Raw genomic sequence first — 27,834 nt, 5'->3', positions numbered from 1 at the left:
GCTGCAAATTACAGGTGCTTTTATGCTGTTGCAAAGGTGGGACATGAAGGAGACCTTGCTGCTTGCCTTCTTCCCCACCACTCTTAAGAAGAGCAACCTCCTTGTGAAAAGCAGGAAGCGTTTTACACCACACCTGGTTCCTGAAGAGTGTAGGGCAGCATTCTGTGAAGAACCAGCTCAGTCCCAGTTCAAACTGGGAAGCAGACGTCTCAGAAATGCATGTAACAGGCCTTCAGCAGAGAAAAAAAGAAGGCAATTTCCTTTTGATTTAACTTATTTATTTATTGTAAGGGATGAGTTTTGGCTTATTACTAAAACAAGGGACTTCTGAAGACAGCATTTTTTTGGACACTCAGGAGCAGTTCCTTCCAGCCAGCCAGAGTCTTTCCCTAGTTTCTTTAGAAACACAAGGTACCGCTTGCAACCCAGATCAATAAGACCAACCAGTTAGATGAATCTACAGCTTCCAACACTGTCCAATGGCTTTCTTGTCCTTTCTCTAACTTAAGGAGATATAGATGAGTTCGACACGTAGTCACTTTCCAGCAGCTCAACACACCACCCTGATCCGGAAATCTTAGTTTGGTCCAACTTGAAGACTGAAGACATATTAGCCCTCTCAGCCATATAGTTTGATTTTTGGGTGGTGCTGGGTGGAGCCAGGAGTTAGACTCAATGAGCTTTATGGGTCCCTTCCAACTCAAGATATTCTATGATTCTATGAACTGATAGTTAGCTGTAGGATACGTTAACTCAGAGTTATCTCATAGCTAAACTAATTTGCAACCGAGTGAGCTAAGATCTCTCTTAAGGTTTCAGCTCTCCTTGAGGTGCTGCATCTTGACATTTCTTCTGAGTTAGCAAATGATTGAGCCGAATGTAACCCTCTTGGTCTGGAAAATCTGGGTCCTGGCTCTCTCCTTTCAAGTCTCCAGCCCAATATCACCCTCTAGTCTGAATGCAGCATCTCGCTTGGCTGTCTGTATCCACCTCAGTGAGATGGAGCATGCTGACCTGAGATACAACTTCATGGTTCTGAAGCAAAAGAAGAAGACAGTTGTTCTGACTTTTATTATGTTTTGAAAAAATTGCTCTAGAGTAATCCAATTGCCACTAGAGAAGCAAATAAAAGGACAGCAGACTCAAGAAACACCAGCTGAGCCTTAGACTCAGGATGAACATCTGTGGTACTCACAACATGTTTAGCCATGCCTTCGATTAAGAAAGGTTTCCCCATCATGGCTGTCTCAGTCTTGATCCACTCATAGTAGTTGTAGACAGAAGTGTAGAACTGATAATATGGCCTTGCTGCACAACTGTCTCCCCAGCTGATGACGCCGACCTGAAACCACTTCATGGTGTTCGAGTAGCTGCAAACCAAGGGTCCCCCACTGTCCACCTACAGCATAAGAAAGGCATTAGAGCAGAAGCAAACCTCAGGTCTCTCATAACATCTGCATCTCAGACGCTGATTGGGAAAATCAAACTCCATTCCAAACTCATGAGGACTTGGAGGAACAGGGACTCAAAATATCACAGCTTAGATCTGAGATTCCTTGTAGCATTTACAAGATCTCAAATGCCCTTTGCAGCCACCCTATGAAGAGGAATGTCCTTGCTTGAAAGCCAAGAGGACATTCTGTTGCCTATATGGCCTCTGAATACAACCTTTTAGGGAAAAGAAACCAGCACAAAATGTACCCAGCCACATACAACACTCCTCTTGACAATTACATAGTGTACAGCCCATGCTCTACATAAGGTAGTTTCATTCTACAGTGGGTTCCAATATTTTTTCTATCCTGTCTCCGGTACCTCGTGTGGCCAATAAGAAATTCAATGCAAACATGTTTCCCAAGACAGCCAACTTTCCTGGGGAAAATTTGTTCACTGGTTTGAGAATTATCTCTAACACCCACGTATGGACTCCCTTGCCACAGCAGCTACAGTAAGCTAATTTTTATCAATTAATAGAGAATTGGCTGTATTGCCCAGTGCAATAGGGCAATACTGAGTTGGATATTAGGAAAAAATTATTCTCAGAAAGAGTGAGATCAAATATCGGCACAAGCTGCCCAGGGAGGTAGAGGAGTCACTGTCCCTCGAGCTGGTCAAGAACCATGGAGATCAGAATCACAGAACAGTGGGAGTTGGAAGGGGCCTCAAGAAAAAAAAGTCCAACCCCCTGCTAAAGCAGGTTCCCTACAGTAGATGTGGCACTGAGGGACATGGTTAGTGGGCATCATGGTGATGGGTTGATGATTGAACTAGGTGACCCTAGAAGTCTTTTCCAGGCTTCTTGATTCTACGACTCCGTGATTCTATGCAACTCATCAGCACTAACTAAAGTTTGTGGCAGAATTCCTGCTCATTTTATCAAATGGATGATCAAGGCTCATCACGCATTTATCTTCCTTTTTTTTTATTCAACACGTAAACAGGAGAGGAAAAAAGCAAAGATAAAGGCAGAGCACATGTTTCTTCAGCATCCAACACTGTTTGCTTTGAAGTGCTGTTCTTACAGCTATGTGTCTGTACCTCAAACAGTGGCGTTGGGCCCTTTGCAAAGTCAGAATCAAAAGGCATTTCTCAACTCTGTTTTGGCCAAGAACTGGTGTGATTCACAGTGACCCTACAGTGACCTTGGACCCAAGCATTATCAGTGCTCTGGGTGACGCCATCCTGTTTGAATGAATGAGCATCTTCTAAGCTGTGTGAGCAATTAAATTAATGGGAATGTTACTGCTAATTCCCTCAGGGTAGGTACAGGCCAAACTTATTATCCTGGTAGCAAAAGGAAGGCACTTTGAGCCTCCTACAGGAAGATAAATGAAGACGGAAGAGTGAGAGTGACACAGTCGTGGCTGCAGAGCTCTCATCAGTGACACGTTGGGGTGCACCGTGTTGGTATCTCTCAGTATGAGAGACGTGAGTACTGGCAGAGCCCCTGCACACAGAATCCAAGAATGACGGAATCACCAAATGCAGAGGGGCTGGATGCACCTCTGGGTCCCTCTGGTCCCTCCCTGCCCCAGCTGGGCCACCCAGATCAGGGTGCTCAGCACCACAGCCAGGGGCTTTGGAAGATCCCCAAGGAGGAGACCCCACAGCTCTCTGCTCCTTGTGCCAGAGCTCTGTCCTCTGCACAGCAGTGCTTCCACCATCTGCAGAGTGGATCTATCTCACACTGTCAGTTTTGGAGGGTATCCACACTTGCAATGGATCTTTCTCCCAGGGCACTTACACAATTTGACGCTAGTTAATTCCTGACTCCTTGTGACTATCCCTGGGGGAAAAGTCTTATCACATTTTGTAGAGGCAGAGAAGGGATGGGATTTGCACAAGGCAATGGCAGAACCAGGAGCCAGAGCCAGGAATCCCTATTCAAAGCTATTGATCGTGCAGTTTTCCTTTCAAATGAGATGATTTCCTGTTTTCCTCCTTAGCTGTGTTTGCTTTGTTCTCCAACCAGTTGGTCAGGAAAGGGAGAGCTGTCAGCTGTGAAGAGTGATTTAAAAGCTTCCCAGAGAGAGAGTTAGGCAATGTAAATCCATTTCTCTAATCCACACACCCCTGGGACCCAAATCCTAATTCAGGCACCTTTCCACGTGGACTGAGATGGTCTGTGCCATGAGTGCAAGAGGAGGTGCTACTTCTCTCAACTTCAGCTATTTAACTTACATGTCCATCAAAAAGAGGGATAAATCATCCTTTCTACTTAATTATAGCAGTACCTCATTTGAATCAGGAGCCTGATTTTTACAGGGCTAAAGACAGAGAAAATAAGTGCCCAGCTCTTGGGCACTTCTGAATAGCCCTCTATCCACCTTAAGCTCTCAACAAATTTTGGCCTAGCATTTTCTATCCTTGTGTAGGAGATAATGGTACAAAGGAATGTTGAGTGCTGGTACAATTATCTCACCTCCTTGATGTCTCCAGTAGCACTAATTTAATGAATTACCCTGAAGACTGAAGAATGTATTGAAACCCGGTGGTGAAATGCTTCTGGTCAGCAACACTCCAGATAGCTACTCCTGCTCTTCAGCCCCACAGGCAAGTTTCTGGACAGCAAAATCACTGGAAATAGCATCTTCACTTCTGTTGCATGTTTCTTATCAACTGATGAACGAGTGAAAGGTAACACTGTCAAATCAGATGCTGCTGAACACATGCCTTCCACAGCAATGTGTTAATCCTCCCATTAGGAGAGGTGAGAGCAAAGATATAGCAGCTGGTAAATAATTCTGGGTTGTGTAACAATTGTCACAGACTAACAAGGCACTTTGTTCGCTGAGGCTGATAAAAAGTTTTATCCTTTCAACCACAGCCAAAGTCTTCCTGTAAACATCAAGAGCCTTTCTGCTGACTTTAGTGGGCTTTGGAGCAAGAGCGTATTCTTCCCTTCGTATTTGTGTCTGCAAAATGGTAATTGATCAGAACAAACATATTCAGCCACATAAATTGTCTGAGCTGGGAGAAGCTCTGGGGGAGGGAGATCAACCCATCTGATACTCATTAGATGGATGCACAACCCTTGCAAGTCATTGCTGGTTTCATTTTCATACTGTAAGCTCTGCGTAAATTGGAGAGAATCAGCACGTGAATAAGAAGATTTGCCATTAGAGCTGCCCTGGCTGCAGGAAGTAAAGGCTTTTGCAAAGAGAGAATTTCTTCAGCTGCTTCACTGTGAACAGACTATCTTTAAGGGAATGTAGAAGAAAGGATGCCATGGCCATTTTTTATCGTGCAGGTGTCAAAGATAAATCAGGTAACACAGGGCACCTGGACTTCTCTCATGGGATCCCTTCGAGATCCCAGATGAGAGCCTCCATCTGCTCTGTCCCTCCATTTCCTCTTTGGAAAAATGGGGAAAAAAGAAGGCCTTACTCTCCACAGGGATGTTCATTAGTAGCCATGGTGGCAGTGAGTAAAGGTGGCCATAATGCATCTGACCAAAGACCCATGGGAATCAGACTCCTGTCTCTGACTGATGTCTGTAGCAAGTGCTTGGGAAGGAGAATGAGAAGCAGGGCAAGTGCTTACAGAGTTGTATTTACATCACAGTGGTTAATAGCCTTTGGAGAGATCTTTGTCCAGGAAGTTATCTAATTGCTTTTTGAATTCATTTATCCCTTAGGATAAATACCCGCAACATCCTGGTCAGTGAGCTCCATAGTTTAATTATCTGCTGGATGAAAAAGCACTTTCCTCTCCCTGCTTTGAGTCTGCTGCCTGACACAGTCACTGGATTCCCCATCCTTCACATGTTTTGAATGACAGTGACAAGAGAACAGCCAGTGCTGTTCATGACTTTAGAAATCTGTGTCATACTCTCATCTGACATCTGACAAGCCTCCGAGTCGTGCTTTGCTATCTCCCTTCCTGCAAGAAGCTGTTCCATGTCCCTGCTCTTCCCACTGTACTCTCCTTTCTAACACTACCTTCCTTCTCAGATGAAGTGGATGGGAACTGCAATCAGCACATGATGTAGGCCTCCAAGATTACTGCCCTAGTATAATATGTGTTTGTTTTACTACCTGTTCCTTTCCTAATAACTCATTATGCTCTTGTTGCCTCTTTGACCTCTACAGAACCTCGTGCTGATGCTTTTGAAGGACTATCCACAGTCACTCTGAGATCTTCCTACATGGTAATAGCTAATTTAGAGCCCATTATTGCATGTGTACAGCTGGAGTTGCTTTTCCCTGTATTCATTACTTTGCCCTTATCAACAGTGAACTGCATCTGCTGTTTTAACCTCCAGACACTGAGAATAATGAGCTCCTCCTGCACCTCTGCACAGTCCATTTTAATCTTGACCATTTTGGATAGTGTTGTGGCATCATCCAGCTTTGTCTTCTCAGCATCAGTCCTCCCTGTGCAACACAATTCCTTGCATGGATCCCAGTGGGACTCCCCTCAAGAGCCCTTTCTCCCAACAAACCTTTCCTCCATGCTGCTTCCCTTTCAAACCAAAGCCCGTCCACTTAGTGACATCTCACTTTCTGCATGAGCCACGCATGAGAAGTCTCATTAAAAGAATTTTGGGTATCTCGGTTCGTTATATCAGCTAGATCACCCTCTGCCACATGCTTGTCAACTCCTTCAAAGAATTGGAATCTATCTGTGAGTCATGACTTCCCCTGAAAGCTGCTTGACTCACACTGTATAATTGAATGAGAAGAGGCTGCTCTGAATCACTGCAGCTGTCACCCCACTCCAAGGACAAGTGCTCACTGGGTTTTCTGTTCAGTTGGATCCAGAGATGTTCTGCTGCACCACCCCCCCAGATCTCCATCCAAATAATGCCGGATCCCATTCATGCAAACCAAGCAGCTTCAGTTTGAGGGACCAAAGACCAAAACTCTAGTAGAGGTGTGGGGCACCACGAGCATCTCTTGCCAGAGGAAGGAACGGCTTTCATAGATGGAAGAAATAAGCCACTACAGCTTGCATGTGTTCCCTTGCCTGCCCATATGATAAAATGATCAGTTGATGAAAGCTCTACCAAGCCATGGGACACAAGAAAATATTCTAATTCTTATAAGCTGCACATCAAAGCACTCTTTAGAAGCAAATGTAACAGATTGTAAAAGCAAAAATGTCTTTCAACTGTTTTGTTCCGTTTTTTTTTTCATAACACCATCCTATTTAAACTCATCATACTCTGTGGAAAAAAGAAAAAACTACCCTACACCTTGACATGATAGCAATTGTCCTGTGGTGGAGAATCTATCATGAGACATATGAGTGGGTAACTCTCTTCAATTTTAAGGTGCAACAGTAAAGCAATATTGTCTTGTTAGTAACAACTTAGAGTTGAAATATGGCTAGCTTCCAGTGCCAGTCCCCAGGAGACTTCCTATTGATAGACAAAAGAGCCTATGACCTCAGATCTCACGCATATACTCTCCACAACTACAGACCACAATCACACCATCATCCATCCACCTCCGTGTGTATATTTTTAATAGCTGCAGGATTTGAACAGGTTTTCTTGGTTTGTGGCCTTTGCCTCGTTTCTGTGACCATTTACCTGCATGAAGCCAAGTTTCATTTGCAGACCTTTTCTTTAAAAAATCATTTCACAAGTTTTCCTTCACAGTTCTTGAGCCTCGTTAGCACAAGCAAAAGGAGGAAAGAGCTTGTAAAATGATGCAAGATATTCTGGTTACTACTATATGGGTTTAGCTCTCACTCTTAGGCGCAGTGGGAGGGCAGCTGCAAACAAATATCACAACTGCAAGGGGGTTCCAGAGCAAATGCCAAGCTCCCTGCCCAATCATGTTTTCACCAGTGGGATATGATTCAAAACGGGGACAGCTGGATGCCATGAGGATATCACAGGATCACAGAATGAATCATACAATGACTTGGTTTGAAAGGAATCTCAAAGATCATCAAGTTCCAACCCTGCTGCTTTGGGCAGGGTTGCCAACCACTAAATCAGGCAGCAGGTCAGGCTGCCCATGGCCCCATCCAAACTGGCCTTGAGCACCTCCATGCTCTGGGTAACAACATGGGGCAGCCTGTGCCAGGGTCTTACTGTCCTCTCTGTGAAAAACTTCCCCATGGATCCTGGAATATCTAAGACTACGCTGGAGACTTCCTTGTAGGGAACTGTCCTGCCTTGGAGCCGTGTCTCCGCCTGTGAGCTTGAGTGATCAGTGCTCCTACAGGGATTTACCTCATTTTAAAACAGATGTTTGAAACGATTCAAATGAATCACACATTCAAAATCACTTTTTTTTTATCCCCATTAATAGAAATATGACTGGCTAGTTGCAAATAGCTGTAGAAGAGACATTTCATGTTATCAGATAAATCTCACCAAAGAACTACTGCTATGGCTATAGCTACATGGTGTGAGAGGCCTTAGCATCCCAAAAGCTACAGAGCCATTCAGAGAATCCCGGAATGGTTAGGGTCAGGAGCATCCCTGCATCCCTCTGTTCTCTGCTGCCCCAGCAGGACCACCCAGAGCAGGGTGCCCAGCACCACAGCCAGCTGCTTTGGGAGATCCCCAAGGAGGAGACTCCACAGCTCTCTGCTCCCTGTGCCAGGGCTCTGGCACCTGCCCAACACAGCATGGGAGGAGGGAACAGTGAAGATGAATTGGAATAATCCTACAGCCTGTTTCTGGACCCACAGTGGTTCACTCTTCTGCAAGTCTATCCTGGATCTGAAATGTACATTAAATGCAACATCCAGCAAGTGCCATCCTAATCACCACATCTCGAGCTACCTCCACAGAACCTCACTTGCAGAACCTCTCTGAAACATAATTGGGTCATTTAATGAATTTTGTCTGGTAGGCAAGAGATTGAAGAGGCATTTGCTTTGCAAGTCCCTTATACTCTAATTATTGTTCAAGTTACTATTGCATCAGGGCCTAACAAAAGGTGCTTGAGAAAGCAAGGAATTAGACATCAATTAAGGTTCATGAGGTCAGAGAAGAAACATAGCACACAAAAAAATAACACATGGGCCAACTCTAGTGTCTGTTCTTTAGCACTTGTACTCCATGAACATCTGTTAATGCTAATTTTTATGACTAAATAGAACTATAAGTCAACTATAGATCTTGTTAGTGTTAATTCATGGTCAATCTATATATTTGTCTGAAGAACCGCTTAGAAATTGGCATACAATAGATTTTTCTTTTTTAAGTGCATAGATTTTTTTAAAAATATAAATACTCGGGAGCTTTTCTATTTTATCTCCTTGGATTACTATTGGAATACAGTCAGTGATCCACAAATTAGTTATGCTCTAGTAATACAATGATGGCAGCTAGTGAAACAGTCTTAGCCTTTCGATTCATGACCTGTGCCACATATCAAGGAGTATACCAAGTTTTATCAGTAGAATAAAACTTTTACATGACACTTTGGTGAAGATATCTATGTGGCTCTGGTTGCTCGTACAAAACAAGCTTGCTGCAATGGGGAAAATCCATCACACAAGTGGTACACAGAGTAAAGGTCAAGCATGGTAATCCTTTGGATCCAGATCAGATCATGAGGACTAACAGCCTGTGGTTTAGATGCAACTTTCCCATCGTAGCCTAACTCTGGGTGTGAACCAAGGCACCCTTCTCCCTTCTATATCTTTTTCCAGGTACATGGGCAGGACCTACACTTAGAAGCATGGACAGGAGGCTAAAATATAAAAGGAGTTCTTCTTCTATCACCCCATCACCCAGAGTTTACCCAATCCCATCCAATAACCTCAAACCCCAAGCCACAAGCAATGCTACTAATCCCATCTGGGTCCCCCAAAATACAGATGTATGTTGGTGTGATAAAGTAAGGCTTCCTGCAGAGCTGTCCAGAGAAGTTCCTCTCACTTTGTAAAGGACTTAGGCATTTTGAGATTTGGACTCTTTTTCATTTGAAACAAAATCCTGTCTGGAAAAGAATAGCTCGATAAATTGGACTTGGTGCAGTATATCTTCCTGCAGAGCCAATATCATTCTGGGACCTACTTTACCACTTCCTTATCCAGCAGTCTACTATGAGCAAAACACTAGACTTCTGTACCAGCCTAGCAAGGCCAAAGTCACAGAATCATAGAGTCACAGAACCATAGCATAGTTTGGATTGGAAAGATCATTCAGTTCCAACTCCTCTGCCATCTGGTTCCAACCTTCCCCACCCAAACCCTATCAAACCATCCACCAGTAAAATACTTCCCCTCCAGAAAATTAGAAAGCCCCAATGAGAAGTCATGTCACTGTTTCACCCCTGAACAGCCCTACTTCTAGCTTAGCATATATTCTAGTCTTGTTTTCATTATTTCAGCTTGCAAGTCATTTCTATCTGGCCAAACTTTTGCTAAAGTGGGCACTTGCTGGGTTATGAGCATTATTATACATCCAATCACTCTGTTCTTTGACTGCTTGGAAAGCTCACATTTCTAGTTCATTTCTCAGACTACTCTAACATTACTGTAGATCAAAATAGCACCCTTGTCAGTTTTCTGAATGCAGCAGATTAGTTTTGCTGGGTACAAGTGCTCTTGCAGTTGCACCAGCATAATTCAAATGCAGAACTTAAGGCTGGGCTGGGAAGTGCATTCTTTAATCATGTTAATGTTATCCTGTGGCAGTTTTCTTCTTACAGTTTTGATTGAATTTAATGGAGGTGAAAGTCACTAGATGAATGGCTTCACAGGCAAACACTCTCTGGCTAATCAACAAAAATTATTTTCCAAAGTTAAAAAAAAAAAAATCAAAGCAAAAATATAGATTTTGCAAAGCAAAGCTTCCCCTTCTCTATCCAGCTATGATCAATCCACACCCCTGTCCCTGCTGCCTGTACCTTAAAGTCAAGGATCTCTTTGAGTCCTGGGTGTTATTTCCCTCAATGAAGGATTCCTACAGAAAGAAGTTGTACAAGTTCAAGTGTCTGTCTGTCCCTTTCCAAACACAGGCACATTTCTAAGAAACCCACAAGATCATCTAATCCAACCATCAACCCATACCTGTGACCACTCTAGACCATGTGTCTTGGTGTGACATCCATACTTGAACACTTCCAGAGATGTTAACTCCACCACCGCGCTGGGCAGCCTGTGCCAATACCTCACAAGAGAAAAACTAAACACTCCTGGACTCATTTTCTCACCCACTCTTTTTGCTTTGGCCCTCCTGGATAGACCTGCCTGTCTTCTTTCCGTATTTAACCTGGTAACAGAACAGTGCTGCCTGTACCAAGGCTGAGGAGAAAGCAGACCACGCTTTGCTGAGCTCCCACCTCCGTACAACCACCACTGACCTCCAGGAGTACCAAGGTGTTAGGGTCTATGTGCACTTGCTGTACACCAGATAGGCAGGTCCTTGGCCTTTGAGCTTCTTGCCCTGGCCTAATGCAAAGAAACCTTGGGAAGCGTGGATGTCCCTGTGCCCTCACTGGCAGTGTAGCCATCCTGGGGGATGGTTTACCTGGCAGGATCCTTGCTCCAGCTCAATGCATAACATATCCTCTGGTAGCTTTGGTATCTGGTCCAAGCACTCCTCCCGGCTGATGAGCTTCATCCTCGCTTTCTGCAGCATGGTGGATGCTGACACTGCAGATGTTAAGCAAGTGAGAAGAGAAGGCTCATCAGACTTTACAGAACTTTAAGGAAGATGAGACTCAAAGGTAATTTCTTCAAATACAGAAATTCTGCATGCTCTTTTTCCAGCTAACATGGAACTCCTTCATAAAAGCGACCACAAATTAAAATGGTTTAATACAGGAATCTCCAGGGAGGTGGCTGTATGTCTAGCTGAGGTCTAATTGACAGCAATCAAAAGGGAGTCAGGCAGGTGACACTCAAGATGACATTTCAGTGATGTCTACCTACAAAAGTCAAGAAAACAACCATGCTTTCATCCATGCTAGAACAATAGGTTATATTTTTTGGTATGACCCATGCCACACCAATGCACATCCTGCTCGCCAAACTCAGCTTCTCCAGTTTTTCCTCTGAAATGTCTCCCAGGCAGAAAAGCTGGGTGCCAGGGCTGGGTGCACTAACTTCCCAGAAGGTGCAGTTCGGATGGCAGAGGCAAATTCATCCTGACCACATAGCAAAATGAGTCACACCATGCACTTGGCAAAGAGACTTCACTGCAGGTGGAATCCTGCCAGAACAATTCCACAGAATTGCCCCTGCTTTTCTGTTTCTTAAGAGCATGTTACCTTAGTGAAATCTAAGACCCTCACAATTAAAACATAGCTTTGTGTTCTGATTTACAGTTATATGAAGTGAATGAAGCATAAGAAAGAAAATACAGAGGTTCAGAGAGGAGATAGCAACCCTACAGAGCAGAATAGCAAGGATGAAATAGGACATGAGCTTCCTGAATCAGGGAAGGACTGTTAAAGCCCCAAGGCACCACTCTACCCACTCTGTCCTGATTACTTCTTTCCAATAATGAAATAGCTCATTAGCTATTTGGTGGTATTTGCTCAGGATAGGCATTTTGGGTCACAATCAATGCTGGAGCTACTTTCATTAGGGCTTGAATGGAACAATTAGTAATGGTAATCTACTTTTCCAAATATAGTACAAGAAGGGGGTGGTCAGAACCACTGAATCAACATGTTTAATAAAAGCATCTTGCCAAAGGCAACCCTGAATCTTCATTTCTCTTATTCAACACCACTTTAGACCCAACATAAATTTCCCAGCATGGTTGGAAATTGCCTTACTTTGGGTGCTCAGAAAGTCAAGGAAGAAGGTTGAGTTCTTGCAAAGCAAAGGTGGGTTCTAAGATTTCAACTGGAGCATACATGCTCATTGTGGGTAACTTCTCCCAGAGGGAGAACATCTGCTTTAAGTGAATGAAAACCTCCATTAGCAAATACATCTCCCTGCAAAATCTCACCTGCATCTATCATTCCCCATCCAGCAACCCAGCAGTGTTGCCATGAACTGATGTCATCCATGTAGGGAAAACAGATGGGGATTTTCTCATTGCTGAATTCAATGGGATAGTTGAGCATGATCAGAGCAATATCATGCTTCAAGGTTATCCTGTCAAAGTCTTCATGGAGGATCAATTTTCTTGGCTCATGTACTTCCAGTGGGAGGTCAAGGTCAACTTCTCCCATTACAATCTTAATATCTGGTGGCCTTATAAACAGACAAAAAAAAAAAGTATATGCATGAGCATAAAAATATGCATAAAAATAGTATATGCATGAGCAAATGGAAAGGCGTTGTGTTATAAAGGTTGGGGCCTCCTTTCCCTGAGCAGGGTAGGGTGGTTTTCTGCAAATACCAGGGGTGGGTTAGCTACAAATATCACAAAAATCATCCCTCACTTCCAGGCAAAGCTAACTTTCAGGTGAAGCAGAAGAAGAGGTAGAAAGTGAATGCAAGCAAGTTCTAAATAGCCCGGCTAATGAACAGATGGGGAGAGCTAAGTGTTCAGGATAGCTGTGCCCAGGGCTGGCTGCTCCATGACCACGCTGTCCCTTGTCAGTTGCTCCAGGCTGTGTTGCCACAGGTCATTTGTCACTGAACAGTCCTGGCTCTTGGACCTGCCTTATTTTGGAGGGCTGGATTCTGCTCCATTGGGCATTGCATGGGTTGATTTGTCCAGAAACTGCTGGATTAATGTCAGACTACCCGTAAGGCAAAGGTGTTTGCTATATGATACCAGTGTAATTTGGGGCTTAGGATAAATTGGAGTGGAATATATCTCTTTTTACAAGGTACACCAACATGTGCTGATGTACAGTTTGGGGAGGGGGGCAGCAGAGCAACTTCATGACCATTTACAGAAGGATGCTCACACCATCCTTCAGTATACTCGCCTTCTAGATCTTCCGGTTATGAAGATTTTTGCAAATTCCTGTTGTAATGCCACCTGTGATCAACAACTGGTCTTCTTTTCTTTCTCCAAAGAAAGAAAAACTACTCTCAGAGTTCTTTTCCTGGCTCCATCACATATATTTTGCACTTGATCCCGAGGACATACATCCTGAAGAGCAGCGTTATCGTTCCATCATGCCTGGGCAGTTCTTTTTTACCCCAAGTAGAGCACAGAGAACAGAATAGAGTAGAAAGAATAGGATAGGATAGGATAGGATAGGATAGGATAGGATAGGATAGGATAGGATAAAGCAGTACAATGCAGTACAATATAATATTTGAGTTGGAATTGACCTACAATCATCTAGTTCAACTATCTGATTTCTTCAGGACTAACAAAAAGTTGAAGCACATTTTGGACCAGCATCTCCCTCCCCAGTTCCCCTCCTTAGGAAGTTGAAGAGATCAGCAAGGTCTCCTCGCAGCCTTCTCTACTCCACATCAGAAAACCCATATGTCCTAATCCTCTCCCCTAAGCCTCTACCCTCCAGCCTTTTGCTAACCTTGCAGCCCTCCTCTAGGCAAAGAAGTACTCACACTTCATCTGCAAAGCAATGGGCCGCAGTCAGGATCCACAACGCACTGATTATGCTGCCTCCACAGATGTGTTTCCCATTGCTCTGGATGCTCACTTGCCATGGGAACTCTCCAGCCTTGGCATATCTCCCACCTGTGATCCTCTTGCCAGTCCACAGAAAGGACTCAAAAGATGGTCGGAGGCCACACTCTGGGTACAAAATGAGACGAACTGCTCACATATGCCTGCAGCATTGCCTACGCTACTAAATTAGAAGGGAAAGATGTAGGTGAAAGCACTGATCCTTGATCATCCTTACTACTTGTTCAAGGAAGGAGACAGGAAAGCTGCATTTACCGTTGTGTGAGTATGCAGACTGGATACCAGCCATTTTGATTGGCTGGTGACTTCTGAAGAACACATAAGCTCTGGAAAGATCTTCTGCATGGGTGCTGCTGATTAGAGAAGTTAACACCCAGGAAATAAAGAGAAGCATTTTCATCCCACTCTTGGACCAATGCTCTTCACAATATTCAGGACAGTGATGCTTCCACAGCCACATCCCTCTGCCAGGGGCAGCCAGGCTGTGATATCACACTATTCATTTGTCCTGCTGACATCACAGTTGGATGCTACACTTCTGTGACGATCACAGAATCATAGAATCACAAGGTTGGAAAGGACCTACAAGATCTAGTCCAACTGTCAATGAGGGAAAGCTCACACATTTGCTTTAGTTATGACAGAGACTGGTCAGTACACCATGCTGGACTGAATTTCATGGAGTATCACGGCAGTGGACTTCTTGGGCTGTAGCCCTTCATTCTTAAACCACCTTTTTCTCTCCAAAGACTTTATTTGTTGGTCCTGCATCGGTTTTCATCTTTGAGAAGTGCTGGAGCCTATCAAAATTTGAATGGATTTTCTCCTCTCTATGTTCAGACCACCTCTACATTATCAGAAGTAAGCAGCAGCTCTGTGGTAGGGCCAGGTTCAAAAAGCGTGAATTCATAGAATCATAGAATCATAGAATGGCCTGGGCTGAAAAGGATCACAATGATCATTGAGTTTCAACCCCCCTGCTATGTGCAGAGTCTCCAACCACCAGACCAGGCTGCCCAGAGCCACATCCAGCCTGGCCTTGAATGCCTCCAGGGAATTAGAGCCAAAGATACTGAGGCAACCACTCCCATCCTTCCAGAAAATTGTGTACTAGGGTGGCTTACAAAACCAAACCCAGCTTAGAAAACCAATCCATAAATCTGACTCATTTCTCCTTTACTAATTTTACCTTCCATACTGTTTGTACCTCCAACAGCAACTGCAAGAGTTCAAGGCCAAAATTCCTCTGTAGAGTATCTCCACTAAATAAGGGGAGAAGACTCAAAAGAAGTCAGACAAGTTCAGACCTGAGCTCAGTATTAAGGACAGAATGGTGTTTCTCCAAACACTTTAATGATACAATAACTGCACTAGTGAGTGCGGGGCAAGGGAGAGGAAAGGACACAGGAAACTAGGTAACATCTTATGAGCATCAAAATGATTCAAAATATGAAACGTTTTGCCCAGTGCATTGGAACAAACTAAGAGTTATCCTGCTGAAGTCTGAAATGCACCAAGGTTAAAAATGCGTAGGAAGAAAGTCAGACTTTATTTTCCTATCTTTTTTTTTTTTTGCTTTTACATCACCCCATGCCTAGGAAATTGGACGAAAGTGCTGGTTTCCTTGACAGTGAACAACAGAACGATTCAGAGGTAAACACTAACAACAAATAGGTGACCAGTTCCTATGGCAACTGGAAATTCCAAATGTGATGTGGACACTTTTTGGTGTGTTTCCAGAAGAAGCCTAATATGGCAATCCTGCCAGTAGTAGCTCCTTGCAAGCTTGCCCCAGGGCAGCCCATTCCAGCACCTGACCACTATTTTGGATAAAAATTTTTTTGTAACATTCAACCCGAATCTCCCCTGATGCAAGGAGCTTATTCCCTCTTGTCCTATCACTACTTACATGGGAGAAGAGGCCAAACCTCACCTCACCACAGCTTCCTTTCAAGTAGCTGTGGAGAGCTATAAGGTCACTCCTGAGCCTCCTCTTCTCCAGACAATCCTCAGCCATTTCCTGTAACACTTGTGCTCCAGACCCCTCACAGCTTTGTTGCCCTTCTTTGGACACATTCCATGGCCTCAATGTCTTTCTTGCAGTGAGGGGTGCTGCTGAATACAGAGGGATGATCACTTCCGTGCTCCTGGCAGCACTATTTCTGATACAAGCCAGGATACCAATGGCCTTCTTGGCCACCTGGGCACACTGCTGGCTCATGTTCAGCCAAGCACTGACAAACCCCATCAGGTCCTTTTCCTCCACACAGTCTTCCAGCCAGCTACTCTACTCCAAGCCTGTAGCGTTGCCTGGGGTTGTGGCCAAAGTGCCAGACCCAACACTTGGTCTTGTTGAACTTCATCCCGTTGGCTTCTGCCCAACTATCCAGCCTGTTCAGATCCCTCTGTAGGGCCTTCCTAATTTTCAGGCAGATCTATCCTTCCTCACAAGTTGGTGTCATTTGCAAACTTATTGAGGATGCACTCAATGCCCTCATCCAAATCATCAGTAAAGATATTAAACAGGACAGGCCCAAATACCAATCCCTGGGGAACACTACTTGGACCAGCCACCAGCTGGATTTGACTCCACTCTTTGGGCCTGGCCCTCCAGCCAGTTCCTTACCCAGAAAAGAGTGCACTGTCCAAGCCATGAGTCTCCAGGAGAAGCTGTATGAAGAAGCTCTAGGAGAACTGTGGGAGACAGTGTCAAAGGCTTTGCTGAAGTCTAGGTAGATCACACCAGCAGCCCTTCTCTCATCCTCCAGAAGGTCACTCCATCATAGAAGAAGATCAAGTTGGCCAGGCAGGACCTGCCTTTCACAAATCCATGCTGGCTGGGCCTGATCACCCAGTTGTCCCTCACACGCCATGTAATCTCACTCAAAATTATCTTCTCCATAATTTTTCCTGGCACTGAGGTCAGGCTGAGTGGCCTGCAGCTCCCCTTAGTAACCTTCTTGTAGATGGGAGTCACAGTGGCAAGTCTCCAACCCTTTGGGACCTCTCCAATTGACCAGAAAATCTTGGTGGTGACATCAAAAGCTACTGAAGTACAAATAGCTAATCATGGGAATAATTATGTTACAGTACACCTAGCATATTCCTCTGTAGTGTCATGCATAATGATACTGATTTTAAAAAGCCCTGGTATTTAATTAGTAAGCTGCAGACTTTTCTAATATTTGATACCTTTTCCAGATCTACTCAGACATACATTTAAAGCCATGGAACACACTGGAGATAGCATTTTTCTTTCCTGTCTTCGTAATTTATTGTAGCGCAGGAAACCAAATTGATTTCTTTTTGTGTTTGTACATTTTTTGGAACTGTCAAAAGGAAGTATCATATTACAATTTTTACTTTTTCTTACTAAAATTGCTTCAGAAAATAGGCACTATAGGTGATATTACACGTTGCAGTGGAAGTGGAATTGTGAGAGAATTACTGATCTTCTAAATTCATCATTCTCAAAGACATCAAATTACAGGGTTGTGATAGCTAAGATGAGCTCAGCCATGTCTCCAGAAGTCAAAGCTAAAGCATGAACAAATTCATCAGTCCAAGAACAAATTCATCAGTCCAAGAAAATAAGTACGCCTATAGATATTAGCTATGCTAAGTGCTTAATGGGTACAGCCACCCCATAATCCATCCCTTTAACAGCACTTCAAGCCAAACTTTAAGAAGTTTCTTTCCTCTCTAGATTTCAAGCTTACAAGGAAACCAGGGAACTGCACAGAGCAAGAAGCTGCCAGCAAGCAAAATTTCCAAATCTCCTTGGCTTTTAATGTCAACGGATGGGAAGCTGCTCAGATTACAGCAAGCCATCCCACTGGGAATCCCAAATCTTGATGTGCTGATGCTGTGGGTACCGAAACACCTCTCGTTGTTGGCCTTTTCAGAACAACCCACTAGAACAAAGCATTGGGGGTGCCATGAGCACAAGCTATTTCCTGATCCCGATGGGGCAGGAAATCCCTGTTCCCCCGAGGCCACAGTATCCATTGGGGTTCTTGCTGAGGTACTGCTGATGGTAATCTTCAGCGTAATAAAACTCCGGAGCCTCCCGGATTTCTGTTGTGATGGCACCAAAACCGCTTTCTGTCAATACCTGTCAAGAGACAACATGGAGATCCATTAGTGGCTTGTTGGCTTTCCTGCTGATGAATGACATACAGTTTCCTCTCAGAAGGAACCACAGGCATCTCTCAGTGCCTGGACCACACTGACAGCACATCTCTGAGAGCCCTTTATCCTTGTAATTTCTCTAGAAGAGGTTGTGGGCACCAAAATATGTGTCGGAGAGAAGGGGCAGTGCACCCTTCATTTCTAATGGTTCATTTGTTTAATTTGCTATCGCCACACATTTGTTCTCTTTATCAGCCACACCAGGCAGGGATGTGGTGCCATCAATACAAGTGGAAAAGAGATGCGCAAGGCTGGCAGCTTTGCAGGTGTCCAAGGATTTCACTTGGCCAATGTCTCAGTTCTGAAATACACAGTTCAGCCAATTGTGCCAAGAAGAATTTTGGGATGAAATTTGAGCCCCACTGACAACAGAGGGAAATAAGAACATTCAGGCTCTTTTCAGTGTCTCTGCAAACCCTTTCTTCAAAATGAGTGACTCCATCATGAACAGAAAAGTATTTTTTAGGCAAATTGTGTCTCACTTCTGAAAGAAGATCTGCCAGTGAGTGGACCAGTAGCAGCAATCATTTTGCAGGGACAGGAGAAGGAACGTGGGTGGGAATTTCAAATTAGACTTAAATTTCTTTCTGATATCCCTAGCTGAATTCAAAACTCATGGAGGTTTTCTGATAGAGGAAGGTTTGTTTTCATATGAATTGCCATGCCATTTTACCTACTGAATTTTTCATTTCTAAGGAAATTGCTAAGCACCAACCTTTTGGAGCCAGTTCTCATCTCATCTCAGTGGGAACTGCTCACTGCAGTCCATGATAATCTTATAAGCACTTTAATTGGTGTCAGACTAGTGTTTACTGTTGTAAAGTATATTTCTAAAGCCCTGGACATTGGTAGATCTGTGTTGCTGTCAGCCAGAATTGACAGCAAGATGGGCTTTAAGAAGAAAGCATTAGCAGATAAGCTGATCACCTGGCAAATGTGTGCCATCTCGTCATACTGGCAATAAAACCAATAAAAGGAAGCTACCACACAACGTCATATAACCAGACCTGGAAGGACCTGTAGGAAGTCATCCAATCCAACTTCCTTCATCGCAATACAACTCACAACAGCCAGCAGACCTTTGTTTAACTACTTCTCAGAGATCTTTAGAGATGGACATCCTTCGAGTCCCTCAGTGATTGCATTCCAGTATTTTCCATCCGGCCTAGCCAGGATTAAACCCACAACTTTCATTTAAACGCACTATTTTGGTCAGACTCATCATGAACATGGAAAGGAAATCATTCCCTTTCTCTTTCCAGTGGTCTCCTACATCCCTGGTCACTGCTCAGAGAAAAGAATGACAAGTCAAGAAAGTATGTAAATAAACTATTAGCAAGTACTTAAACATTAATTAATTAATTAATTAATTTATTTTATTTTGGGGGGGCCAAAGAGCCTTAAAATATCTTACAACAGGGTTTCTTAGCTCCTGCCTCTGTATAGCAGAGTACTGATACCATTCAGGAGTTAGCTGCCAGACAAGGCTGACACCAGTCCAATGCATTCTGGTAATTTCACTTCCTGGAGACACATTTGGCTGTATTCAGCTTTCTATCAGGAGCTAAGCAATAAGATTACAAAATCCGTGATGGACTTGTTTGGGGAGCCCTTTATTCAAAACCTGACATCTAAATTCTTAGTGCAGATAAGGAAGTTGTGGACTAGCTAAGCAATGTTGTGATCCCACATTTGAGCACAGAGATAACAAGCCCTATTTCACAGGACTCCAATCTTGTTTTCCCACGTAAAATCACTGAACAATATTTTTCATCTTTGGGACAGGTTTTGTCCCAAGGGAACTAAGCTATTTACGTGCCAGATGTATTAGTAAAGAAGATAAAAACATGAAGTCCTGTATCACAACAGGTTGGCAACAACTGACACAAAGAGATGTCAACACAACTGCTTTAAGAAAGCAATGTTTCACTGGCTTCCTAACATTTCTAGCAAAAAAAAGCACTTTCTGCATTATCTTCACCGCAGAAAGATGGCACAGGCTCTGTCATCATGGGCATTAGTCATTTACTTGCTGCTGAAAATGCTGCAAAATTGGCTTCCTCCTTGTCTGAGTCATGAGGACGCTGCTGGAGGGATGGATATTTTTCTACTGTGCAAAACAGTATTTGTTACAGATTTTTACCTGGGACTTTTCCATCATTGGCCTCTATTTTTTTTTATTTTTTCTGTTAGAAAATCCATTCTGTTCAGTAACATACCACGAGGGGGCATAAACATCATTTATCCCTTTCAGAATTACTAACAGCCTATTAAAACAGTGCACGCTGAATAGAGCAGAAGCCCAAGACAACTCATTATATTGCTCTTTGGTCATTAGCAAAAGATACCAGCACTGTTGTCAGAATCAGCGGGAACCCCAGGCTCCAGAGCTTTGCCAAACACTACCTTGAATGTTTTGATTTTAAATGGGAAAATATTTTCCTCTCACTGACTGTGTCAGTGTAAAGATAAAAACATCACCGGGAAAGATGATGAAGTTCATGATGTGTTGGCTCTGGCAGGTGTAAATCAGCACACTCTTGATTGATTTTCTGCCGCCAAGGCAGATGTAATTTGACAATAATCCTGTTCTAGCAGACTTTTTGGTCCTTGCTTTTTAGTCCACACAATTCCCAAGCTATCCAGTGTGAGCTCCCAGCACCATGTGTCAGCCAAAAGGGCAGCTGCAGCTTTTGCATGCAGAAATGGGAAGAATCGAGTGAAAGAGAATGTAATTCTTTTATAATATCTCCAGGGAGCTGGTAGATGCCCCCTCCTTGGAGGCATTTAAGGCCAGGTTGTATGGGGCTGTGAGCAACCTGGTCTGGTGGGAGGTGTTCCTGCTTACAGTAGGGGGGTTGGAAGTAGATGACCTTAAAGGTCCATTCCAACCCAAACCATTCTATGATTCCATGATAAGATTCTATAATCCACCACTGGGACCTTTTACAGAGTGCAGGAAATTTCTGAAGTACTCTTGGATCGTTCTTCCCCCAGATATCCCACTACAGTTAAGATAGAATTAACTCATCAATATATTCAAGGGACTTCTGTGGCTTTCACAACTCAAGAGATCACAGTGGAAGAGCACAACCATCCCCTATCTGATTACAACCCAGCCCCAAAAAATCTTGCAGGTTTTAGAACAGAAGCCAAACCAAACCAGAACCCAAGTCCTGCCCAACCAAAATGGATGAAGAGAACACAGTCAATTTGATGTTTGAGGTCAGTGGTGGAGCACAAAAGCCGTGTAGCCTGCATTGGGAACCTCAGCACTACCACTTTTTTAAAGCTTGTACTTCTGGATTGTGAAAGGTTTTGTTTGATGAGTTTCCTAATTTATTATAGCTTGCAAAAGTGTTTTTTTCCTGTTGTTTGCTTAAAACTTATTGCCTGGCCATGTCATTACACAGAACAGCTTCTGCCACAAAAAATAATTCTTACTTGCTCTTTGCATAGTGATCTTGATTCTCTGCCTTCATCCCATTCATTCATTTCTTCTGCAGGCTTCAGTGGCTGAGGCTGTTTAGACTCCCCACTCATAACACAGGTCAGCCTTCTTGCCCTCTTCTGCATCCTCTCTGGTTCTATTTTACCGCCTCATTGAGATGGGGTGACTGGAATTGCACTCTATACAAAATCACCACGGATTTACTCAGTGCTGTACTTACATTTTCTCTTTCATTCCCCATCTCTTTCCCAGAAATTCTTTGCATTCCACTTGCCTTTCTGACCTCTGCTCAGTACTGAGCAGACGTTTTCAAAGAACCATCTGCAATGGCACCAGGACTTATTTCGTGGGTTAATTTAAACCCTATCATTGTGTTTGCACTTGACTTTTATCAACATGGAATTTCAGCAGCTATTTTATTGCACAGACATTTGATATCGTCAGATTCTTCTGCGGCTTTTTGTCGCAATGTCTACTTTTGCTTACTTGGAATAACTCTATGCCATCAGCAGATTTCAGTCCATCACTGATGACCGTCTCCTTTTTTCACTTCTTTTATGAGGATATTGAACTGCATCAGTTCCCAGGACAGATACCTGGTAATCTCCTTTCATTGTGAAAACTGCCCTGTTATTTGTATCTTTTATTTCCTATCTATAACCAGTTATTCAAAAGAAAAACTTTCCTCTTAATCCTCAGCAGCTGTCTGCCTTTTTCTCAGCTCATCTCTTCAAAAAAGCGCATCTGCAAGACACAAGTTGCCTCTTCTAAAGTCACATGGACTCTTCTCTGAAATGCTGCATTCTGTGCATGCCCATCAACTTCTGATACCCAGCCTGCAGTGAAAAATGTCTTTAATTCTGCTGGATCATCTCAGAGATGCCCACCTTTGGTAGCAGGTCTAATTTAGATCACTGTTTACCCACAATGCTGGTGTGGAAGCCCTTTCTAATTTATGTTCTTTTCCTACCTGTAGCCAACCACCATCTGTGTGCACTGATCTGCCACTGTTGAGCAGTTCTACCACGAGTCTCTTTTGTAGCTTGAACTTGAGACAGTTCCTCCAAATTGTAACCATGACACAGTGTGGGAAGCCCCACATTCCCCAGTTGTGAATATGGATGTGAGTAATTTTGCAGCTTTCTGCTACGGTGTTATCTGTGTCATGTCTTCTATAGACAGCTCAAGCATCCACAACCATCAGTCAGTCTCCAGAACTGATATGTAAAATACTCAACTTTCATAAGGAAAACACGAGTGAACTAGTAGTGGTTTTGGATGCATATGCTCAAAACCACAATGGACTGCAGCAATCAAACCCTATTATTTTCCCATTTGCACTATGCCAGTTGGTTCTCCAAACCATCTGTCACCCAATCCAGTACCCACAGTCCCATCTCAGCTGCAGTGTGAGGTCCCCACGATGTGCAAATACAGTTAGACAGATTTTAAGGGACCTCCTACTCTTTGGCATAGAAAGTGTCATTTTCCACATGTTCTTCCTGCCTCACTCAAGGTCTAGCACTGGTCACTGGGATGCACTGCAGACTGCATGTCAGTGAAATCATTTTGTTTCAGTTCTGCTCAGTTATGCCTTGTGATGGGAAACGCTGTCCTTCAGCCAGGGAGATTGTATGGTAGACTGCCAAGGAATAAACCAAACCAGTACAACCAGAAGTTGTTCTTCACTTATTCCCAAGCAACAGTATTTAGCACATGATACTTCTCCGTTTGGATTTGCTGCTGCCCTCCGAATCGACATTAATTGCTGCTTCATCTTTTGGTAGCCAGCTGACTACGGTGAGCCAAAGTATGTCAAAATATTTAATCATTTGACGTACCAGCATGGCAACAACACATTCAAGGTGTGTGGCTCCTTGTTTATATTCAGATGGGAGCAGCTAATACTCACAGAGTGCTTTAAGAATTTGGGATGAACTGTGCCATAAAGGCCAGATACTCCTGCACCTTCAAATACTTGAAGGAATAGATTTAGTCACTGATGCTTTGGTATGTTGTGCTGAAACTGCATGGCTCATGGAAGTTTAGAGGAGGGGTTGAACCCACTTGTAATTTTGACAGAAAAAGCTTTAAAATTGGTTTTGTTAAGTGAAACCATTTAATTTTCCCAGCAGAAGCATTAGAGAAGCAGTGGAGTATATTAATTGGTTTCTAGCATTCTGTGGCTTTTAATAAAAATAGCATCATCCTGTGTGTGATTCACCATGCTCTTTAGAAGCAAGCGTACAGCCTGCACTCAGCTTCAACACGCAGGTTGTCTGCTGCCTCAACAAGTTACATGATGCCTCTGTATTTCCAGGGGGCCCTCTAAAATCTCTGGGCTGAGGTTGAGGTTGGCGATGTCAGAGGTCTTCTCCAACCTTCACGATTCCGTCATCCTGTGAGTATTGAAATTCACTTTTCTTGCAAGGCAGACTTGCAGTGAGGATCAGCTTGAGGAATTAACACAACGAGTAGTGCAAAGCTTCAGCACTGTGCCATTGAAAGAGGATGTTTCATCTTTTCTTTCACTTGCCAAGTATCGCGTAGCTATAGCTCTTGTCTTCCCTGAGACAGCCTCTCTGCAGAGATATATCTGATATATCATTTTAAATTGTTTCCTTTGCGCTGCCTTCATTTGGCTGGAGCATCGCACCGGTAAACATTCGCCTGCTATTCTAGCTAACATTATAATTCATTTTGTTGTGCCTGGCCCAGTCTTCTCTATGTCACTTACTGAGGTTGGTTTTTCCAATCTAATCAATGTCAACGACCTCTGCAGAGCCCTGCAATTGGCTGAAATCATGCCTAGCTGGTAAAATCTGCATTTCCATCTGTGGAGGTGACCTCTTTTTGAAAATCAAGTTTTTACCCACAGCAAGCCAGCTGGGCAGAACAATGCTGCCAAGGATCCTTTCCTCTGGTTCCATTTACCTCTCTGTATAGGGAACTGAAGGGCACTGATGCATCCGATAGGTGCTGCAAGAATTGATTCACTCATGTTTTGCACAGGGCTTTGGAGTGCTGCACAATTAGCTAATGCTTGCACAGGGCTTTGGAGTGCTATGTAATTTCTAAGTATTATTAATACCTTTGCAGGGAAGCTGTCTAGCCTCAGAACTTACTTTGCAATTGCAAATTGGACAAGATTGAGGCTGGGAAAGATTTAGCTGGGCTAGCACAAATTCTGCATCCTTCATAGTGTGGGCATATGGATCAAAGAGCAGAAATGGTGAAACTCACTGGCCTCACATCTTTGGACTTTGCTGTGAGAGAAAACTAGCTGCTATGTGACTACAGGATAAATCTGGAGGCATAATCATCCTACAGGGATCACACATAACCTGGTCAAAGAGGAAAAATGCTGTTACATGGCTCTGTTGGAATTGTTTATATGACTGCATTCTAGGGCAGCATAGGGAAAATGCAGATAAGAAAGAAATACAACAGATACTTAAAAAGATGATGGTGCAAAGTGCTAAGCTGTAGAATCTTGATTCTAATCTATAAAACTGCAAAACCGACTCTGTAGGAGCTGTAAGCCTATTGGAAAAAAAAAAAACAAAACAACAACACACACAACAGAGCACATCTGAACCTAGATGGAGACATAGCCTCACAAGCCTTAGGGGAAAACAGTACATATATAAATATATATATGTAGTCTGTTTTCTTGGTTTGAAGATCTGCTCTCTCTGATAAACACGTAGCTTGAAGGAGGCTGTTGGTCAGTCATCCCTGCCAGAGGGGAAGGAATTGCTGGGCCTGGATATATGTCAGACCTGCCAAGGTAAATCACTGCTGGCCGATAGCCTGGATATTAACATAGCCCAGGTGCCAAGTGGATATGCTCTGAAGCTGCAGGAAGGATCAGAGGTGCAGCTACTCTGATATTTCCTCCTCTTGTACATTTGAATGTACATTTGAATTGCCCACAAGAATCAGCTACGCCAGCTGAAATGGCACGTTTGTACAGGCAGACCTCTTTGCATCTTCAACGCTGAAAAAAGATAAATGGTGAAATTGTCCTACATCGTATGAAATGAAGCTGACAGGGACATAAAATCTGCAGTTCTATTATTTTCCTTTGGAAATGAAAAGGAAGTTGTATCCTGCTTTCTCTCTATCGTATCAGTCTAATTCTGGATTAAAAGTTTTTGCTCCTGATACTGACTGGTATAACAGGATCAGCTTGACCTGCAGTCTTTACAAGCTTGACCTGCAGCACAGAGCTTCCTGAACACCCACCCTGCCTTCTCTTGAGGGATGAAAAATGAAAGTGAAAAAATGGCAGCAGAGGGCATTTAGGAGGCATAGGAAGACAACATCAGCAAAGATAAAAGACATCTTGCTCAACTAGCATCTGGGAACTAATTAGGTGTTGAAGGAGACATTGAGAGAGTTGGAAGTTCTGTTTGTCTAGACAGTTTTAACGTGGCCAAACAGCCTTTTACTGCACATCCCGCATGGATAATTGATGATGGCTAAGAAAAGATATGCCCTGTTCTGACTTGCAGGGATCTAAAGGTAAAATCTATTCCATAGTTTGAGATGGCAGACTGCTCTTCACTGAACGCTCATCCATTACCTCATATTCCTGAAGTGAAAAATGGCCAGGTCAAAACCGAGATGTGGACACTGGTCACAACCCACATATGGAGCACTGAAGCTCAGTGCAGAATCTTCTAACCAGTGCAAACATGAGATGGTATGTCCATGTAGAGCGATCTTGAATGATGCTGAGAAGCTAACTTGGTTCCAACAGCAGCATAAAGCTAAGAAGAGGCAAATTCACGTTCTCCGTGAGCAAAGGAAAACACTCCACATCAACATGCTCTGTTGACAGGACTTTACCACCTCCATTAGGTCAGTTATCTCTGGACCATGCTACACTGCAAAGTGCAGACCAACCTGCATGACACATATACTTTTTGCAATAAATGGAAGTCTGGAAAAATAACTGCAATTATTTTTCATTCCAGGGAGTTGCAATGTGGAAGTAAAAATGTTCATGAGAGACATGGCTTAGTGAAAACTGTTGGTGATTGGTGGACAGTTGGACTGGATCATCTTGTAGATCGTTTCCAACCTTGGTGATTCTATGATTCTATGACTCTATGATTTAATATACTTAAGGCTGAGGGCTCAATTTAGCTCTACTCTTACACTGCAATCATTCTATTTTTCTAACAGGAGTCAACACTGGATTTATATCAAGTTTTTCTTCCACAGTGCATTGGCATGACAGCTTCTCAGGAAAGATAAATTTTTAAGATGAATAAACAATTTATCTCTTCCTAAACTTATACTGAGAGATACAGAGAAAACTTCTGGTGTAACTGCGGGGGAAAACCTTCAGACATCAAGCACAAAAACTTATTTCTGAAGTCACAAAAATTGGTACATCAGAGTATCTGAAAGACACTTACAGTGGAAATTGATGCAACCTGCATCTCTACCGCTTACTGTGCCTCTAATAACAAACTCTGTTTTTCTATTCAGCCTCTCACAGCCATTAGCATGCAATGCCAAACCATATAATCCTTGGAAACTGGGAGATTATTTGGGTGGTATTGTTCACCCTCTATAGAAGTTAAAGTTGTTTGTGGTGGAAGCCCAGAGCCTGTTTTCTAGAGAAGCAGGACTATTACCCACCTCACCTCTGACCATCCCTGGTTAAGGGTTTCAACCAATACCATCTTCTGTCCCAAACAAACACATCTAAATTGACTTTCTGATTCAACCTGCCTAAACTGTTCCGGGCTGTATGTTAAACATTCTATTTAAATGAGCTCATCAGAAATCTCTTCTATGCTCAAATGCATCGTAAAGGGTCAGGATCATGAGAGAGTATCATTTGGAAAAGAAAAAGTCAGCATGGCTATACTCCAGTTTTCTTGAAATGATTTCATCTATACTACGTGTATAGGTCAGGATTGTATGCAGCAAAGCATTGTGCTGATTTTTCCAATGTGTAGCATGGAATGGGAGGAGAAGCAGGCTGCCCAGCCCCAGGCAGCAGCAATCAGAGAGGAGATGGATCCAGCACAAGATACGTACAGCAAAATTCAGAGCCTGGCCCACTGCATATCCAGTGCAACATAAAACTGAGGTCCTACCCCATGGTAAAAAAATGTCCAGGTCTGGGGCCACCAAGACAGGAAAGATGTGGAGCTGTTGGAGAGGGTCCAGAGGAGGGCCACAA

The 27,834-nt window shown here is 43.4% G+C and overlaps 2 protein-coding genes across 5 annotated transcripts in view; both read right to left on the bottom strand.

The window, feature by feature from the left end:
• Nucleotides 1–271: 271 nt before the first annotated feature.
• On the bottom strand, nucleotides 272–14,744 carry LOC104910033 (serine protease 55). Its single transcript, XM_019613391.2, is given in 6 exon segments — nucleotides 272–1,399; nucleotides 10,946–11,070; nucleotides 12,377–12,624; nucleotides 13,906–14,095; nucleotides 14,243–14,447; nucleotides 14,449–14,744. Coding segments are annotated over 6 exon segments (1,131 nt in total). The 5' UTR covers nucleotides 14,506–14,744; the 3' UTR covers nucleotides 272–1,093.
• A 2,093-nt stretch (nucleotides 14,745–16,837) lies between these two features.
• Nucleotides 16,838–27,834, bottom strand: part of MSRA (methionine sulfoxide reductase A) — a 213,904-nt gene continuing 202,907 nt past the window's right edge. The window contains exon 7 of one of the 4 annotated variants that reach the window (XM_031552651.1): nucleotides 16,838–18,101. In XM_031552651.1, coding sequence (XP_031408511.1) covers nucleotides 17,937–18,101 — 165 coding nt within the window. In that variant the 3' untranslated portion in view covers nucleotides 16,838–17,936. The remainder of the gene's footprint in view (nucleotides 18,102–27,834) is intronic. The other 3 variants (XM_031552652.1, XM_019613395.2, XM_010708107.3) reach the window with 3 other exon arrangements.

Source organism: Meleagris gallopavo, chromosome 2 (genome assembly GCF_000146605.3).
Source record: "Meleagris gallopavo isolate NT-WF06-2002-E0010 breed Aviagen turkey brand Nicholas breeding stock chromosome 2, Turkey_5.1, whole genome shotgun sequence".
NCBI classification, from domain to species: Eukaryota; Metazoa; Chordata; class Aves; order Galliformes; family Phasianidae; genus Meleagris; species Meleagris gallopavo.
This window is presented reverse-complemented; position numbering and strand designations above follow the sequence as displayed.